The 17,069-nt window shown below is 39.3% G+C and overlaps 1 protein-coding gene across 2 annotated transcripts; it reads left to right on the plus strand.

Annotated features, from left to right (window-relative positions):
• The first annotated feature begins 473 nt into the window (after nt 1–473).
• LOC111158562 (NHL repeat containing 3) lies at nt 474–13,628 on the plus strand. 2 transcript variants are annotated; one of them, XM_022520667.1, is made up of 7 exons: nt 474–787; nt 1,222–1,374; nt 1,681–1,828; nt 4,227–4,427; nt 6,861–6,952; nt 10,444–10,556; nt 11,285–13,628. In XM_022520667.1, exons 1-7 carry the CDS (start codon nt 704–706, stop codon nt 11,535–11,537), a joined length of 1,044 nt encoding a protein of 347 aa, XP_022376375.1. In that variant the 5' UTR covers nt 474–703; the 3' UTR covers nt 11,538–13,628. The 2 variants fall into 2 exon arrangements, with proteins under 2 accessions (XP_022376375.1, XP_022376376.1); XM_022520668.1 differs by lacking the exon at nt 4,227–4,427 and having other exon boundaries at nt 562–787.
• The last annotated feature ends 3,441 nt before the right edge of the window (nt 13,629–17,069 follow it).

The following is a 17,069-nucleotide window of genomic DNA, read 5'->3' on the forward strand; positions in this document are numbered from 1 at the left end:
GCGAAGGGGGGCACGCTCTCCGGCAGGGGGACTCCTGAGTACCGCGGCGCCCACAGCGTCTAGAGCCTTGCCTGTTTACCCCTACAGCTCCCACCGGCTCCTGGGGACCTTTAACGAAACCCGTCGCGCCCCAGTAAACTCAACTCTGCGCCGACAGCTTAGGCCTCTCTTTCCCGAAAGCAAACGGAGGGGGTCCTGGTGTGGGAACGTAGGTGTTCATGGCGAATGCCTAGATGGCTCTGTATCTGATGCAGATGAAATCTTTCTCAGAGCCTAAAAGTCACTTTTTCAGCATCACATCTCTATGTCTTGGGTTTGATTATGCTTGACTCTGTTTTCTCAATCTGAAATTTTAAAAACGAACTCCGAGTGGCTAAGGCATATCTACGGATGCCCTTATTTTTGGCGGACTGGAGAAGTCCACCGCGTGGACCGCCCCAAGGGGAGAAAAGGGGTGGTTAGTGGGTCAGCGCGAGCCACGTGACCTGGGGGCGTAAACCGGGGAACGATCCAGGAAACCGCTACCCGAGTTCTGACTTTCTTTCACCCGGGTCTGGTTCTCAAGCCCCGCACATTCAGGGAGGCGTAGTTGGAGATAGTTCCTTGGGCTCGGAGGTGGGTGGACGCCGTGTACAGCGAAGAACCGTGTGGATCTGAGGCAGCCTGGTAGCCCCCAGCCGCCTGCAGACGCTACGGTTTCGTCATGGCGAGATTCTGGGTCTGCCTGGCCGGCGCGGGCTTCTTTCTTGGATTTCTGGTTTTGCATTCGCGTTTTTGTGGCTCCCCGGTGAGTTGAGCAGTGAAGAAATATCGGGTGTGTGGATAGCACTATTGAGAGGCGACGCCGCTGTCGTGGGATGGAGGTGGCGGGCCCTGGCTCCCGCACTAGCTTGTCTTTTCCAAAAGCTGCCCCGGAGGCGGAACTGCCGATGTCTTGTTTTGTCTCTTAGTCTTAAAAAGTTTGTATATGTGATCTCGCCATTTTCCCGTTTTCTTTCTTTCCCTAGATCCCAGTACATCTTCCAGTAATTTGCGGATTTGTATTGTGATCGCTTTGGTCTTTAGACTTATAAACATATTTCTTCCGAATCGTTTCTGTCCAGCAGTCTCAACACCTCTGTGCCAGCTGTCAAGGCATGCTTAAAAATAAGACTTTTTTTCTTTCTTTTCTTAACGTAGGGGGTAAACTGAATCTTAATGTTTTGAAAATTTTTTTTAAAGGTTTTAAGGAAATTTGCTTTTCAAATTTCCTGGAGAACCAAGGAAATTCCTTACCGGCTGGATGTGGGTTGGCCTAAGCATTCAGAGTATTTTACTGGAGCAACATTTTGTGTTGCAATTGACTCCCTCAGCGGATTGGTTTACATAGCCCAGGTTAGTAAAATTGGAATTCAGAAGAAAAAAATATGAACACAAACGAAGCAGTTTTTTCTTGTTTTGCTGTACTAAGTAACCATATGTTTTTATATTATGTTAATTGTGAAGTTTGTTTTTTTGAGTTGGTTTTAAGTAAATACTTAGGTTTTGAATGTAGTAGATATTAATATTGCTAGGTTTTGAAGCTCTTTTTTAAGCATTAAATTTCTCGATTAACCTTCAATTTTTGTTTCTCTCTACCAAAATAAAGATTACTTTCTAAAAACTGATCCTATCTAAGCAGTTATTTTTATATGCCTTCAGAGAGGGGATAACATCCCAAAGGTATTAGTGTTCACAGAGGATGGATATTTCCTACGATCCTGGAATTACACAGTTGACACACCTCATGGTATATTTGCAGCCAGTACACTACATGAACAGTCTGTCTGGATCACGGATGTAGGAAGTGGTATGTGTAGTAATATCTATTAAATTCTCTTGATAGAAATCATATTTTTGCCCATGTTCTTGCTTGTACGCTTTAAAATCAAGAGTTGCTACATCTAATTGTAATCTCATTAATGATTTATCAAATCACTTGTTTCTAAAAACCTCTATGTTATACTTCTGTAGAGTCAAGATACTTAACAGGGAGGCTATAATTATTACGGTTTTTACTTTTACTTGTCAAGGGATTTTTCCTCTTTAAAGCATCAGTTGTGACACCATACTTTCAGGGATCATTTTTATAATTTGTTAAAGCATCAGTTGCTCTTCCCATGTTAAAATTCTAAATCTCTTCTCTGAAGCCCCAAACAGCAATCTCTGAACGTTAACGAATGGAGTCCTTGTCTTATTTTCCTTCACCCTTTTTCTTTCAAAAGAAATTCTGCTAAGAAACCAGAACTACTTTGTTGCCCAAAATGCAAGATTTGCAGAAACTGCTGATGTTAATGTTTCTGAAATCCTACCTCCTGCAGCATGTCTGAAATCTTCTATCGAATACTTTTAAAAGAATGTGTTGCAAATCAAAGTAGGGACAGCTGGGTTTATAGCTCTGGATATTTTCAGAGATAGCTGTTTCCATATTCTTGTGGCTTAAGACAGTACCAGAGATAACCTGGCATTATTATCACAGGATCTCAGGAATGAATGGGATCATAAAGACAGTCTTTCTAGTATTCTTTGGCCCACTTACATTCAGGGCTTGAAGGACATTCTGTTTCTTCATTTCTGGCTAATTCAGATAACATTTTGGAGTTAATGAACTCTCAGTTTTTGTTAGAAGTGCCATTACCAGTTCTTCTCAGAACCCAAGAGATTTCTGAGCCTCACCCGATTCATTACTTTCAAGATGTATTTTGGGTGATAAAATTCCAGTTAAAAAATTGAGATTACCTCCGAGTTCCTTGTAATGCTATAATGAGATGTGACTATTTTGACTTCTTTTTTCCCCAGGACTCACTGTTAAAGGCCTTTACTTTTTAATTTATTCCATTCATGGGATCGTTTTTTTGTAAATTACTTCTTTGATTCCCAGAAATAGAACACACATGACTCTTTCATTCTTTCCATTAAAGGGTTTCTCATGCACAGATCTGAATTTATATTCCTTCCCAGTTTTTGAAGAAATACATTCCCTTTACTAAAAATATGGCTGTAAATGAGCCTTAAAAACAAAACAGAACAATGTTATATACTGGTCTTCTGTGTGTTTTGCCAACTCTTTAGAAACTTTGAAGGTTGCTTTCGTTAATAATATTTTGTTCTCTTATTGCTACAAATTATCTCAAGCATTCAAATCAGGTATAACAATAAATCTTTTTTAAGATGGAGCTGTGATGCGGGTTGATTCACTTTATTTCCAGTGAGTTCCGTGTATCCAATGTATCTTTTGCATGCCTATTTGTTAGTTTGGTCTTGGTATGCCTTCAGGTTGATTTATGTTAACCACATTATGTTTTTTTTCTTAATTATTAATATTGTACTTTATATTTTTGCTTGTGAGATAATTTTAACTCAAGTCTTGATATAAGTGAGAAAATATATTAGTGATTTGGAAAGATTTCATCTCTTAGGAAAAAAAGTTAATGGGTCGAGTTTTGAACTTGTTTCTACTATGAGAAAGTATAGTTTTAAGAAATCTGTGTTGTAGTGAACTTTTTTGTTGACCTACTAAAATTTAAGATCTGCACATGATTGACTGAAATAATGATTTCCAAACATAAGTTCCTTTTCTAGTTCCTTCTTGGTTTCTTTTTACAAGGAATTTTATTCAAGGTCATACTGTTATAGTTATGATTACAAAAGAAAATTTATAAAAAGAATATAAAAGAGGGCGCCTGGGTGGCTCAGTGGGTTAAGCCACTGCCTTCGGCTCAGGTCATGATCTAGGGGTCCTGGGATCGAGTCCCACATCGGGCTCTCTGCTCAGCAGGGAGCCTGCTTCCCTCTCTCTCTCTGCCTGCCTCTCTGTCTACTTGTGATTTCCCTCTCTCTCTCTGCCTGCCTCTCTGTCTACTTGTGATCTCTCTCTGTCAAATAAATAAATAAAATCTTAAAAAAAAAAAAAAGAATACAAAAGACTAGTTTAACCTCATGAGCTTTCTGCATAAGGAGTCAGGTTTTTTGGTTTTATTTGAATTTAGAATGTACTTATTTTGGAGTACCTGAATTTTAATCATGACAGATTTGGTTGTAACTAATGAAGAAGCTTTATTGCTTGTGAAATACAGCATTTAATTATCTGAGCCTATTAACTTTTTATTACTGTCTAATTTACTAAATTCTTGCTCTGTGCTTACTTGAAAAATGTGAATATTTGGACAGTGGTTATATTTGTGACATGTGCGTGTTTTTCTTTAAAGGATCTTACGGTCATACTGTTAAAAAATACAATTCCTTTGGTGATCTTGTTCAAGTCTTGGGTACCCCAGGCAAAAAAGGCACCAGTTTGAATCCCCTGCAGTTTGATAATCCTGCAGAATTATATGTAGACGACACAGGAGATATTTACATTGTGGATGGAGATGGAGGATTGAATAACAGATTGATCAAATTGTCCCAAGGTACATGGCTTCCATGGTATCATAAGAATGTTATTTAATAAGTTGGATGTGTTTAATTTGTTCAGTACTTGGTATAATATTGTAATGTATATGTGTGTGTGTAATTTTTTAAGAGAGAGAGAGTATGATCGGGGAATTGGGGAGGGCAGGGGGAGAGGGAGAGAGAGAATCTTCAGTAGGCTCCATGCCCAGCAAGGAGCCTGACACAGGGCTCCATCTCACGACCCTTGAGATCATGACCTGAGCCAAAATGTAGCTGGATGTTTAACTGACTGAGCTACCCAGATTCCCCTACAACTATTGTGTATTATATTGTATATGAAGCTGTGTGTAATGGGCTTGAGTGGGATGTGTGGGATGGCCAATAATAAATGATTCTGATAATAAGCTTGCTTATTTTTCTCCTTTGAACTAAACTGGAGGCAGTTTGGGAATTTATAGTGGGCTGAAGAAGTAAGTGTTTATTCTATCCAGTTAAGAAAGAAGTTTAGGGCGCCTGGGTGGCTCAGTGGGTTAAGCCTCTGCCTTCAGCTCAGGTCATGATCTCAGGGTCCTGGGATCGAGGCCCGCATCGGGCTCTCTGCTCAGCGGGGAGCCTGCTTTCTCCTCTCTCTCTATGCCTGCCTCTCTGCATACTTGTGATCTCTCTCTCTCTGTTTCAAATAAATAAATAAAATCTTAAAAAAAAAAAAAAGAAAAGAAAGAGAAGTTTAGGAACCTGGCATCCCAGAGCTGAGATGCCCTTCAGTTTGATTGATCAGCTAAAGTTTCATTGTATTTATTGCTCTGGGTCCTCAGTAGTATTCTAGGTGCAGGTCTATTTCAGTAGAAACCACTAAATGCTAATCTATGGTATTGATTGTTAAAATAAGATTAGGAGAAGAAGGAAATACTATTGACTGGAGAAGTAGGGCAAGTGTTCATAAAGCAAGTGGTTCTTGAACTAAACTGGTTTTGGTGGGAAGAGAAGAGGTGGGGAAGGAACATTTACAAGGCTCTATCACACAACGTCCACAGGTAATTAACAAATCTTCTAGGAGGGGAGATTAGGATGTAATTTTGGAAGAGTAATAAGATTTGGAATGTTCTTGGAGGTTTACCTAAGAATTTTAAAGCCATAATTTTGCTTTTAAAATGTCTTGAGGTTTTTTTTAGGAAAGTGGTGTTATAGAAGCAGAGTTTTTATAAGACTTAGTACTGTATCAGGATATATTTGCAGTAAGCTTTGTCATTTGGACAGAGCGTATATTCATACATGGAGATTATGTAGTCAACTTATTACCCAGTAACTAAGTTTGGTTGGTGATAGTTAAAGGAAGGTGAAGTGCAGATAAAGCAAGAATCAGAAAAATGATTAAAGAAACAACTAAACTCAGGAGACAGATTGAATACAGGTATATTGGTTTTTTGTGGCTGCTATAAAAAATTGCCACAAACTGGATAGCTTAAATAGAAATTTATTCTCTCATATTTTTGGAATTCAGAAGTCTGAAATCTTTTTTTTTTTTTTTAAGATTTTATTTATTTATTTGACACAGAGAGATCACAAGCAGGCAGAGCAGCAGGCAGAGAGGGGTGGGAGAAAGCAAGCTCCCCTCTGAGCTGAGAGCCCATTGTGGGGCTCTATCTCAGGACCCTGAGATCATGACCTGAGCTGAAGGCAGAGGCTTACCCCACTGAGCCACCAGGCACCCCCAGAAGTCTGATTTCTATAGGGCTGGCCCTACTCCCTCTAATGGCACTAGGGGAGAATCCCTCTTTGCCTCTTCCAGCTTCCCATGGTTCTAGACATTCCTTGGCTCGTGGCAGCATATCTAGTCTTTGCCCCATCTTCAGATGGCAGCCTTCTGTGTGTCTCTGTGTCTCAAAACTCCCTCTCCCTTCTCTTACAAGAACACTAGACATTGGACTTAGGGTCCATCTAAATTTAGGATCTGTCTCATCACAAGATCCATAATTTAATACGTCTACAAAAGTCAGTGACCAATAAAGTCACATTCACAGGGACAGGAGTACCTGTGAGTTGGATATATCTTTTGGGGTAGACATACAATTCAACCTACAACAGGGGTAATAAGGGAGACAGACTATAAAAATGTAATGTGGATTTTTAAGCTCACAGGAATTATAATACCAAGTAACAGAATAGTTGGGAAGGGAGACACTGACGTGAATCACACACAGTGGTTTTGAGTGATGAAACACTCAAGTGGAGATAGTAAAGAAGTCGATTAATTGCTTGAAACGGAATTTTGGCAGGGGGCGTAAAGGCTAAGAATTAGGCAAACTGCTCTATACACAGAAAGCCAAAAAAGCATAATAAGTTGGGGGTATAATTGAATAATTATTTGCAACTTAAGACATAAGCTATAACACGCAAATGTACAAGGTATTGTATATGTTGCTCTGACCAACTGTATTTGCCATTGTCAGATTTTATGATGCTTTGGCTACATGGAGAACGTGGGACGGGGCCTGCTAAGTTCTACATACCTCACAGTGTTACTCTTGATTCATCTGGTCGGGTAAAAATACACTGTCATTGTGTATGGAACTGTGTGTCTGAGAGAGAGAGAGAGAGTGTGTGTGTGTGTGTGTGTACACCTCTCTGTTTATGGATCTTGGTGCACATGTGTTTCTGGTCATCTGACTATGAATGTTTATGGTTATCTGTACCTGGGTGGGTCTGGGCATTTCTTCTGGGGCTGGGTATACCCACATACTCTTAAAAATGTCTAGTCCTATAATAAAAAGAGTTCCCAAATTATTTAGAAATGAACAAAATAGATTTCCTGTGTCACTTTAAGGTAGAAGGAACAAATAATGGAGTAGAACATAAGTTACCTGAAAAAGGAAAGAATTGCCTTCCTACTAAGAAAACTACTAGGATGGGCACCTGGGTGGCTCAGTGGGTTAAGCCTCTGCTTTCGGCTCAGGTCATGGTCTCAGGGTCCTGGGATCGAGCCCCACATCGGACTCTCTACTCAGCAGGGAGCCCACTTTCCCCTCTCCCTCTGTCTGCCTCTCTGCCTGCTTGTGATCTCTCTCTCTGTTAAATAAATAAATAAAATCTTCAAAAAAAAAAAAAAAAGAAAAGAAAACTAGGAGTGTTTGAATATATTTTTAATTTTAGAATTAAAGTAATTCTAGAATATGTTGTTCAAAAGGGAGATGGGAGAGATTAATCTTGGAGGCTTAAAAATGAGAGCTACCCAGGTAACTTTGACTAGCTTCACTCTGGGGAACGGAAAGCTTTAACTGACACATTTCAACCCATTTCTTTTTCCCCATCCTATCCACTACTACCTCCTTTGCTTTTATACACCTTTAAGCATACATACCACTTCTTTGGGGTTACTTTCCTATGACCAAACCCCCACCCAAAATGTTTTTTATATTAGTTTCTCCTTCTGTTTTCCTATAGTAGCCTATACTTCCCCATTACAGTAATAATCACACTATAATATAATCAATCATTGTCTCCCTTAACAGAATGTAGGCTGTAGAAGGGCATATAATGAATCTCTTTTGCTTTATATCTTGGTGCCTGGCACATAGTAGTCTTCTTATGAGTAACTGTTATGTGACTAAATGTCTTGTTGTAGGATGGTTGCATCAGACTATCTTGGCTTCATACCCTTAGAAATTTAATCCATTTCTACTTCTGATTCTGTGTTGAGCACACAACTTTTTTTTTTTTTTTAAAGATTTTATTTATTTATTTGACAGAGAGAGATCACAAGTAGGCAGAGAGGCAGGCAGAGAGAGAGGAAGGGAAGCAGGCTCCCTGCTGAGCAGCGAGCCCGATGCGGGACTCGATCCCAGGACCCTGGGATCATGACCTGAGCCGAAGGCAGCGGCTTAACCCACTGAGCCACCCAGGCGCCCCCCTTTTTTTTTTTTTTTAAAGATTTTATTTATTTATTTGACAAACAGAGATCACAAGTAGGCAGAGAGGCAGGCAGAGAGAGAGGGGGAAGCAGACTCCCCGCTGAGCAGAGAGCCCGATGTGGGGCTCAATCCCAGGACCCTGGGATCATGACCTGAGCCAAAGGCAGAGGCTTTAACCCACTGAGCCACCCAGGGGCCCCGAGCACACAACCTTTTGATTGTGATTGGCTTACATGTAGACAAAGTGAGATTGTTTTGGTCATAAAATCTTCAGGTATTTCCCATTGTAGATAGGAAGATAGCTGAACCTGTGAATTTTGTCTCTGAATGGGGAGGTAGAAAGTTGGAATTCTGGTTTAAACACATTACCCTCCTGTGCCTGGTTAAATACTTCCTTCTTAAAATAAGAATATGATCAAGTTTCTGAGCAGACAGGACCTAGACCCAGGTGAATTCTCCATGGTGCCCTTTTGAGAAAGCTTGGAGAACATTTGATGGGGATACTCTGGCATTACTGAATGATGGATAATGACGGTGTTCATTTCTGCACACTGTGTTTTAACAACAGTCATCGCCATTCAGAGCATTTTACATGATCAACTCATTTAATCATCACCCCAATCTTATATGAAATGTTAATTAGCTCCAGAGCTGAACTTGCTGCTGGTTTTTGTTTTCTTTTGTTTTTTAAAGATTTATTTATTTATTTGAGCGACAAAAAGTGTGTGCATGTGCCAGTTGGGGTAGGGACAGAGGGAGAGGGAGAAAGAAAATCTCAAGCAGACTCCCTGCTGAGTACGGAGCCCAGTACAGGGTTTGATCTCACAGCCCTGTGGATCATGACCTGAGCCAAAATCTCAAGTTGGGGGCTTAATCACGTGAGCCACCCAGGCGCTCCTGCTATTGTTTTTTAAACAAGATTTCTCATAATCAAAATCTGTTCAGTAGGAAAGATAATGCTAACCATCTAAAATATTCAATCCTAGGGTCGAAACTATATTTCTTCTTTGGGTACTTGTCTAAGGCATAATCCCAAAATCTTTAAGGAAATCCATCCTTATTAAAGAATCATGAATCAGGGAAAGATCTTGAGAAATTACCTTACTTAGGGATCAACACCCTTTCTAAAGTGATACAGTGAGTCTTTATTTGTTTCTTGTTGTAGATTAATTTAGTGGCTACTAAAACTCACAGGCATTGACAGATAAATAGTCAGGGTTACCCTGAAGAAATAGTCCCTGAATCCATGAACCCTAGAAATCCAAAAATCCTCAAAGGAGGATGTGGAGGTCAGCAGGGCTGGCCCACACTTCCAGTCCATTCTTACATACCCCTCTACAATCCTAGCCTCATGTCATAAAATCATTTCACTGTATGTATGCCGTAGGTTGCATACGTCAAATATGGTGCATGAAATGTCATTTAGGGTGTATCTACTTTCCTATCTCATAACAACAGTTTGCTTAATAACATGTTCCAGCCTACAGCAAAACGAAATTAAACCTGTTAGCTTCCTGGCATTCTTGGATGCTACTAAAATCTTCTAAGCACCCTCTTTCGGTGGGTGGTTTGGCACTTTGGACATTCCTTGGTAGATAGCAGGTAGACATTCAGTGATACTGCAGTAGGAATGAATACCTACCACCATCCCCAGCCCCGCACCCCCCCACCCCAGCTCCTGAGGAACAAGGCTGTGTTGCTTTGTCTTTGTCTTCTAACGAATGGGATGGCAGAACTAATCGGGACAGAATTCCTGTTGGAGGAATGAGTGAATTCTCTTGCTTCTCAATACTGTGCTAATCCTCTGCATCACAAGAGAAGACTCCAGTTTTTTTAGTTATTCAGATGTTTAGTAGAGCAAACCTAGCGTTAAGTGTGGGCTTTGGGTTAAGACAGGTGGCTGAAAGTGGCTCTCCTACTTACTATAAACTCACTTCGAACTACAATTTCCTGTCTAAAGACAAGGCTTTCAGTGCCTTCTCTTTTAGGGTCCTCTGAGAACTGAATGAGATGATGTATGTGAAATGAATGGAAATAAACATCCTTCCCATACCTCTCCCCTTCTGTTTTCTTTCTCATTTATGATATGGATCTTTTCCAAGAAACACTTTTTTTGGGTTCTCAGGTGTGGGTTGCTGACCGAGGAAATAAAAGAATTCAAGTATTTGATAAAGACACCGGGGAGTGGTTAGGAGCATGGGATAATTGTTTCACAGAAGAGGGACCTTCTTCAGTCAGGTAAATTTTTTTTTTCTCCTTTAAAAATGCTCCTTTTATTAGGTGGGTGGGGGATGTGCTAAATGAGGGGTGGGCATTAAGGAGGGACACTTGTGATGAGCACTGGGTGTTATATGCAAGTGATGGATCACTAAATTCTCTCCCAGAAACTAATACTACACTATATGTTAACTAACTACAATTTAAATAAAATCTTGAAAAAAAAAAGCTTGTTTTATTTGGTATATGTTCATTTCTTTGAAGAGCTAGCTGAAAGGTCAAAATACTATTAATATTCAACAGGTGAAAAGGGGGCAGAACCAAGTATGCAGAGAACATGTAATGGTATTTTAAATCCCAAGCAGAGCGAAAGAGGTTCAGCTCCCCATGCACTGTAGGACCCAGGTCTCAGAGATAACATATGCTGGACCTCCTACAGCCTTCACCCTTGAGATACGTGTGATGATTTTTTAAACGTAGAATGAAAATAGAAATCTTGAGTCTGTAGCGTCAGCCCAGCACAGACTCTCCGTTGATTTCATTTTGTGTGGTTCTCGCGTATTGTTTTTGTTTGTTGAAACTGCTCTTTGGCTGTGTCTACTATCACAAATCTGTAAGTTCTCCTTGAAAGCATCTTTCAGCAAGTAGAGGAGTTGTTGTTTAGCGCCACAGGGGATAAAAACGTTGAGAAAGTCAACATTTTAATTGATTTTGCATACATTTATTCTGTAAAATGTCTTTTTCCTTAGATTTACTCCTGATGGAAAGTACGTGGTTGTAGCCCAGCTGAACCTTAGCAGGCTCTTACTGGCAGCGGCGCCTCCAGTGGGAAGCATTGGCAACTGCTCTGTGATTGGCACAATCCAACTAGCAGATCAGGTTTTACCGCATCTCTTAGATGTCAGTGGAAAGACGGGAGCAATCTATGTAGCAGAAATTGGAGCAAAGCAAGTACAAAAATATGTTCCTATGAATAGCAATTTTCCTTCATTCGGTTCATAATGTTTCCTTTTGTGGAGAGTTCAGATTCTCAAATTCATTGTTAAATCCTTACAAATAATGTTCAAGCATAAGAATGTGTTTATTTTTCTGTGACCTGGCGATGAGAAAAATTTGTTTTTATATCATGAAGACACGTTTTGTTGCTCTTCTTGTGACTTGGTTTTACTTGTAAGTGCATAAGGGTGTTTTAACGAAGGAAATGTAACCCTAAAAAAATGAGGTAGAAAAGAAGGACTAAGGTTGTAACCTGGGTATTTGCCCTGGGAGACTAATTTTCCCTGAGGGGAAGAGGGAAAGGAATAAAAACGGGTTTTGTAGGATACATTGAATTTCACGTGAAGAACTACAGACCTCCAGTTTGTTCACCTTATACAAAATGTACATTTTGAGAGATGGAGTCCGATAGGTTCTTGATTAACGAGGACCCACAGGATGCTAGCTCCTACAGATTCAGAGATGAAGCCACAGGGTTAGCTTTGTGTGCCTTTTCCGGAGCTTGTAGTCCAGTGGGGAGACAAGTGTGTGAACTGCTTTAATAGTGACAGCAAGGCTTAAGTGTAGCAGGACTTTTGGGAGTAGGAACATTACTTCTGACTGAGGAAATCCTGGAGATTTTGCCAGGAAAGTCCATTTGAGCTCCAACTTCAGAAACCAAAGAGGGGAAAACAAAGTGGGCCAAGTGGAGGAGCTGTGAAAAGTTACAGACTTGCTGGGAACTTTGGTAGGCTTTCTTTTAAAAGCCCATCTTGGCTTGGGTCCTTTAGCTGTGAGATACTTAATCTCAACCTCTTAATGTTGGAATAAAACAACAGGCGTTTAAGCACTTTACTGAAAGGGATCTTTACAAGTATTTACTGCAATTTTTTTTTTTTTTTAATTAAAGGTAGCATTAAAAATAGGGCCTGTCTTCAGTGCCTCTTTCATTTCTCATTTTCTTTCTCTTTCTTTTTCTTCTTTTCTTTCTTTTTTTCGTTAAACATGTACTCAGTTCATTCCTGACATCTGTCTACCTCAAAGAAGTTTTGGAATTATTTATATGGGGATGTGTACTGAATACTTCGCACTCTTAAGGTGAATAATTTCTTACCTTTCTGCCCCTTTGGTTTTAATATTTGCTTCCCAGCGAAGACCATCTTTTCAGTTTTTTTCTCGTTTATTCTCGGTTTTGGTTGAACCTAGCCATATGATATTCTTTTGGGTCATTCCTCCCCGTGTCTTATATCCATCTCCCCTTTTTATCCTGATCTTGCACTGCAAGCCATAAAGCATGTGAGAAATCCTGAGCTGCCTTTCCCATCACTCATTATGGCTGCAGTCTGTTTTGCAGACCGCAGGAAATTCAGACTATTTAGATGCTTGGATCATATCTTGATGCAATTAGGAAGGTAAATCAGCCAACAGGAAACTTTTCCATGTTCCAAGGCCTTTGATAAGTATGTTTGTGCCACTGATCAAGCTGTATGATCTTAAATGAGTCATCTTGGTTTTTCTCTTTAGTAAAAATTCCTCCTCCAGTAATGCTATTAGGATCAGATGTACAACAGAGACAAATGTGCCCTCTGAAATATATAGCTTCGAGTACTTCAGAGTACTTTGAGTACTCTGAAATACAGACTATATATATACTCCGAAATAGAGCTTCGAAATTCTTAACAAAGTTCCTTCTAAATGTGCCATTTACCTGATACCAACTATCAAGTCTGCCTTAATTTTGCGTTTATTGGTTTTTTCAGAATTTATTCTCCTGAACTTTATGCAGCTTAACCAATATAGTAAATTTATTTTTATAAAAGAAAGTGATTTGAGGGGTTTGTTTTGTTTTTTCTTTAAGCGAGCACAAGAAGTCCAAATGTCTCTTAGGAATGCAGGTTAGGTAAGCTGATCTTGTCCTTTTAAAAATGTTATATTTAACCATGTTTTATTCCCGTGTCTTATAAAACTTGCTGAAAATTTTGTTGCCATATGTCTTGCTAGAAGTGTCTATCAGTATTCCTGTAATCATAGTATTTCACTTTTTTCCTTTGGATTAATTGACTAAATGAGAAAATGTCTTCTATTGTCATTTAAAAGATAACAAATTAAATTTTTGGAAAGAAAAGACAATATTCTCTGGCTCTCTATTTAATGTTGAATTTTATTGTTATAAAAGCAGTTTATAACTTATTACCCAGCTGAAGAGTTTCAGCAACCCTGAGTCACAGGCTGGCCGCTGAGAGAATATCCTCCTTCATTCATATGTAAAGTGTAGGCTGATGCGCATTTTGTTAGAGGTCCCTCGGAAGTCTTAGCAGAAACAGCCTGGCTGACGTGGGGGGTGGGTACAAATGATAGTGTTGCTAGCTAACTCCACATATTTTTGCACTGGAAATGGAACCGCTTTGTGCCTCCACTTTCGAAATCTATTGAGGGGTGTGTGTGGTGGGCTGGGGTGGGTGGAGGTGGGGTAGCTTCTAAATTGGAAAACCGAAGGAAGGCTGGAGGTATCTTCCCAGCCTCCTCTGTGACATCGGGTCTCTACGGTGGAATGTTTGTGTCCTCAGAGAAAACCTGTGTGCAGTCTGATGTCAGCTTAGAAAACCCATATAATTTGTGCTTAGGTCACTTAACAGATTCAAAGACTGCTTCAAGCAATGTGGCTGTCGGGCTAAATAAAGGCACTCAAGTCCCAACTTTTTTGTTTCAGTTTTGTTGGTTTTTAAACACTGGATTTGAAAGCAGGATAGATTGGGAGAGCCCATAGGACAACTAGAAGCTGTCAGATTTTTTGCTCCTATGACTCACCAAATCCTTTAAAATTATTTAAAAAAAAATCTTGAATGTATGTATGACTTTATTTTACTCCTGAGTCTAAAATTTCAGCAATAATCACACAAAAAAACTTGTTAGAAAAGTCAGAACAACTCACACTCATTTATTCAGCAAAAACATACGAAACAACAAACGTGTGAAGGCACTTAGGGAAATGGCCTCTGCCCTGGGTTGACCATCCATCTGGAAAAACAAGCCCACAGAACACTTCATCCTGGGAGGTGCCCTATTAGGCACTTGCATTGTGTTACATTCTTGATACAAAAGAGGGCAGTAGAGTCCTGCTTATGAGCATTTCTTGAAACCAGCTATGGCCTTCTTTATACTTTGATTTTTCAAAAAAATTGAGGTTAACCATACTTTTAATTTTTCTTCTTTTTCTTTAGCTTGTATATCTTGAGGAAGTTAGCTTATAGGTGACATATTTTCCAAGGGTTATTGGAAACTTGCTGTTTAAATTGGACATTTCCATGTTTAAAAAAAAAACAAATTTTCAATAAAAGCCTAACAGCCAGAAGTGAATAACTCATTTTAAGCTATAACTTGAATATGAGTTTAGTACAATAGAAAATGCATTCACATTAACAGAAAATTATTCCTTTTATCCTTACTAGATTTTTTTGGTTTGTTTAAATAATTTTTCCTTGTGGTTGCTGACTCTTTTATAAATAAGAAAAATTGATTATTTACAGAGAGGCCCAGTAATTTCTCTTCCATCAGACACTTCACCCATAGAATCCATAAGTTTATAGGGTAAGTTAATCCTTTAGACATTTAATGACATGTAGATACTCCCTTTGTATGTAAGAACTGGGTGGAATTTGAGCAGTGGAAAATAGCACTTTTTGAAACTTTCATTTCTTCCATTGTAAACAATGAAAGGATATTGTTAAGATATATTCATTCATTCATTGATTTATTTTAAAGATTTTACTTATTTATTAGATGGAGAGAGAGCACAAGTAGGCAGAGCGCCAGGCAGAGGGAGAGGGAGAAGCAGGCTCTCTGCTGAGGAGGGAGCCTGATGCAGGGCTCCATCCAAGGCCCCTGGGATCAGCAGCTGAGCCAAAGGCAGCTGCTTAACCAACTGAGCCACCCAGCCGCCCCACGGTATTGTTATGATTTAATTCTGCTTGTATGTAATTTAGGCCAAAGTGGCCCATCTTGGAACAGCTTGTTTTTAGCCCCTACAATAGTCTATGACCTTGGTAAACAGATTTGTGGTGTTGAATTTCCTTTTGGACACTACATTTAAGAGAGAATCCTACAAATAGACTCTAATCCAAAAAACAATTGACCAAAAATAACATGGTGTTTGAAACTAATTCTGAGACCTTTAAAGGGTGATCATATAGTAGCATGAACAGACTTACTGAGCTTTCCTTCAGAATGAAGATAAAGAGTAGAAATAACAGTGTGGCCAGTTGGTCCAGCTTAGTGAAAGAACATTCTAGCAAAGAGCTGTGTAACAGTGGAGCAGACTGTGTTCATATTGAAAGTGGTAAAGTTCAGTGAGTCAGAACTTGAAATCTAGAGTTAGGTTGGCTGGGGTTCTGATCCAGGCCCTGCCACTTACTTGCTGTGTTGTTTTGAGACTGCCTCATTTTTCTCTTTTGTGAAATGGAAATTATATTAGGTTCCTCATGGGATCATTGTGAATAGAAATGAAATCATGCATGTAGAACATTACACCTAGGTCCTGACATAGTAGACACTCGCCCTGCCTTTTTTGTGGTATGTAAGCCAGAGATGGGCAGTGGTGACACCTTTGGGCTCAAATTCTTAACTCTGGGAAGATGGTGAGACCAGATTGACCTTCCCTATTGTATGATTCTGTGTTTAGGCCCACTATCGGAAACTAAAGATATAGTTGTGATACACTAAGTCATCTATCATTTAGAAATGGCTACTTTAAAAAAAAAAAATTTTCAGTTGGCACTAAAGCTATTTAGTCATCCAACAGATACGTTAGATACCAAGAATATAGTGGTGAGCAAGGCAAAGACTCCTCTTCTGTAGTATACATTCTACTTCGGAAAACAATCGCTTCAAAGAAAAGAGTGAGATTCTGACTAGAATTTGTGGTAAATATTAACACTTGGTTGGCTAAATCAATACCCATTCCCAACCTACTTATCTTACACCACCTTGAAGACTGGAAGAGTGAGGTGCTTGCTTTCTCAGCTTAGCTAGCATTAGGGGTAGTCACATGATATTGTTCTGGCCAATGCAACATAAATGGAAGTCTACTGAGAGATTTCTGGAGAATCTGCTTTTTTTTTTATTTAAAAAAAAAAAAAAAAGGTAGGTATACTTAGCACCATTGCCTTCTCCTTTCTTGCCTAACTTGACTTGAGTGTGATCCCTGGAGTTGCAGCAGCCATTGTGGGACTATAAAGCAACAAACCTAACATTCTTAAAGAAGGCAGGCAGATAGAAGGAGGCTGGATTTCTATGATTGGGGGAACCACTGTACTGGCTTGGTAATTACTTTCTCCAGATATTTTATGTGAGATAGTTGAATGGTTTAGTTACTTAAGCCACTATTTTAGTTAGGTGTCTTCTTACAGATAAAAAATATTCCTAAGAAATTCAATATTAAATTAACCTGCATTAGTTTGGGATGGATTTTTTTTTTTATAGTTTTAAGATTCTATAACCAGGAAAATAAGTTACTCTGCTTTTATGTCTTATTTTCTGTCCTCTGATAAGATTTTATTTATT

The sequence above is a fragment of the Enhydra lutris genome, unplaced genomic scaffold, assembly GCF_002288905.1.
Source record: "Enhydra lutris kenyoni isolate GAN:26980312 unplaced genomic scaffold, ASM228890v2 scaffoldscaffold60, whole genome shotgun sequence".
In the NCBI taxonomy this organism is placed as follows: Eukaryota; Metazoa; Chordata; class Mammalia; order Carnivora; family Mustelidae; genus Enhydra; species Enhydra lutris.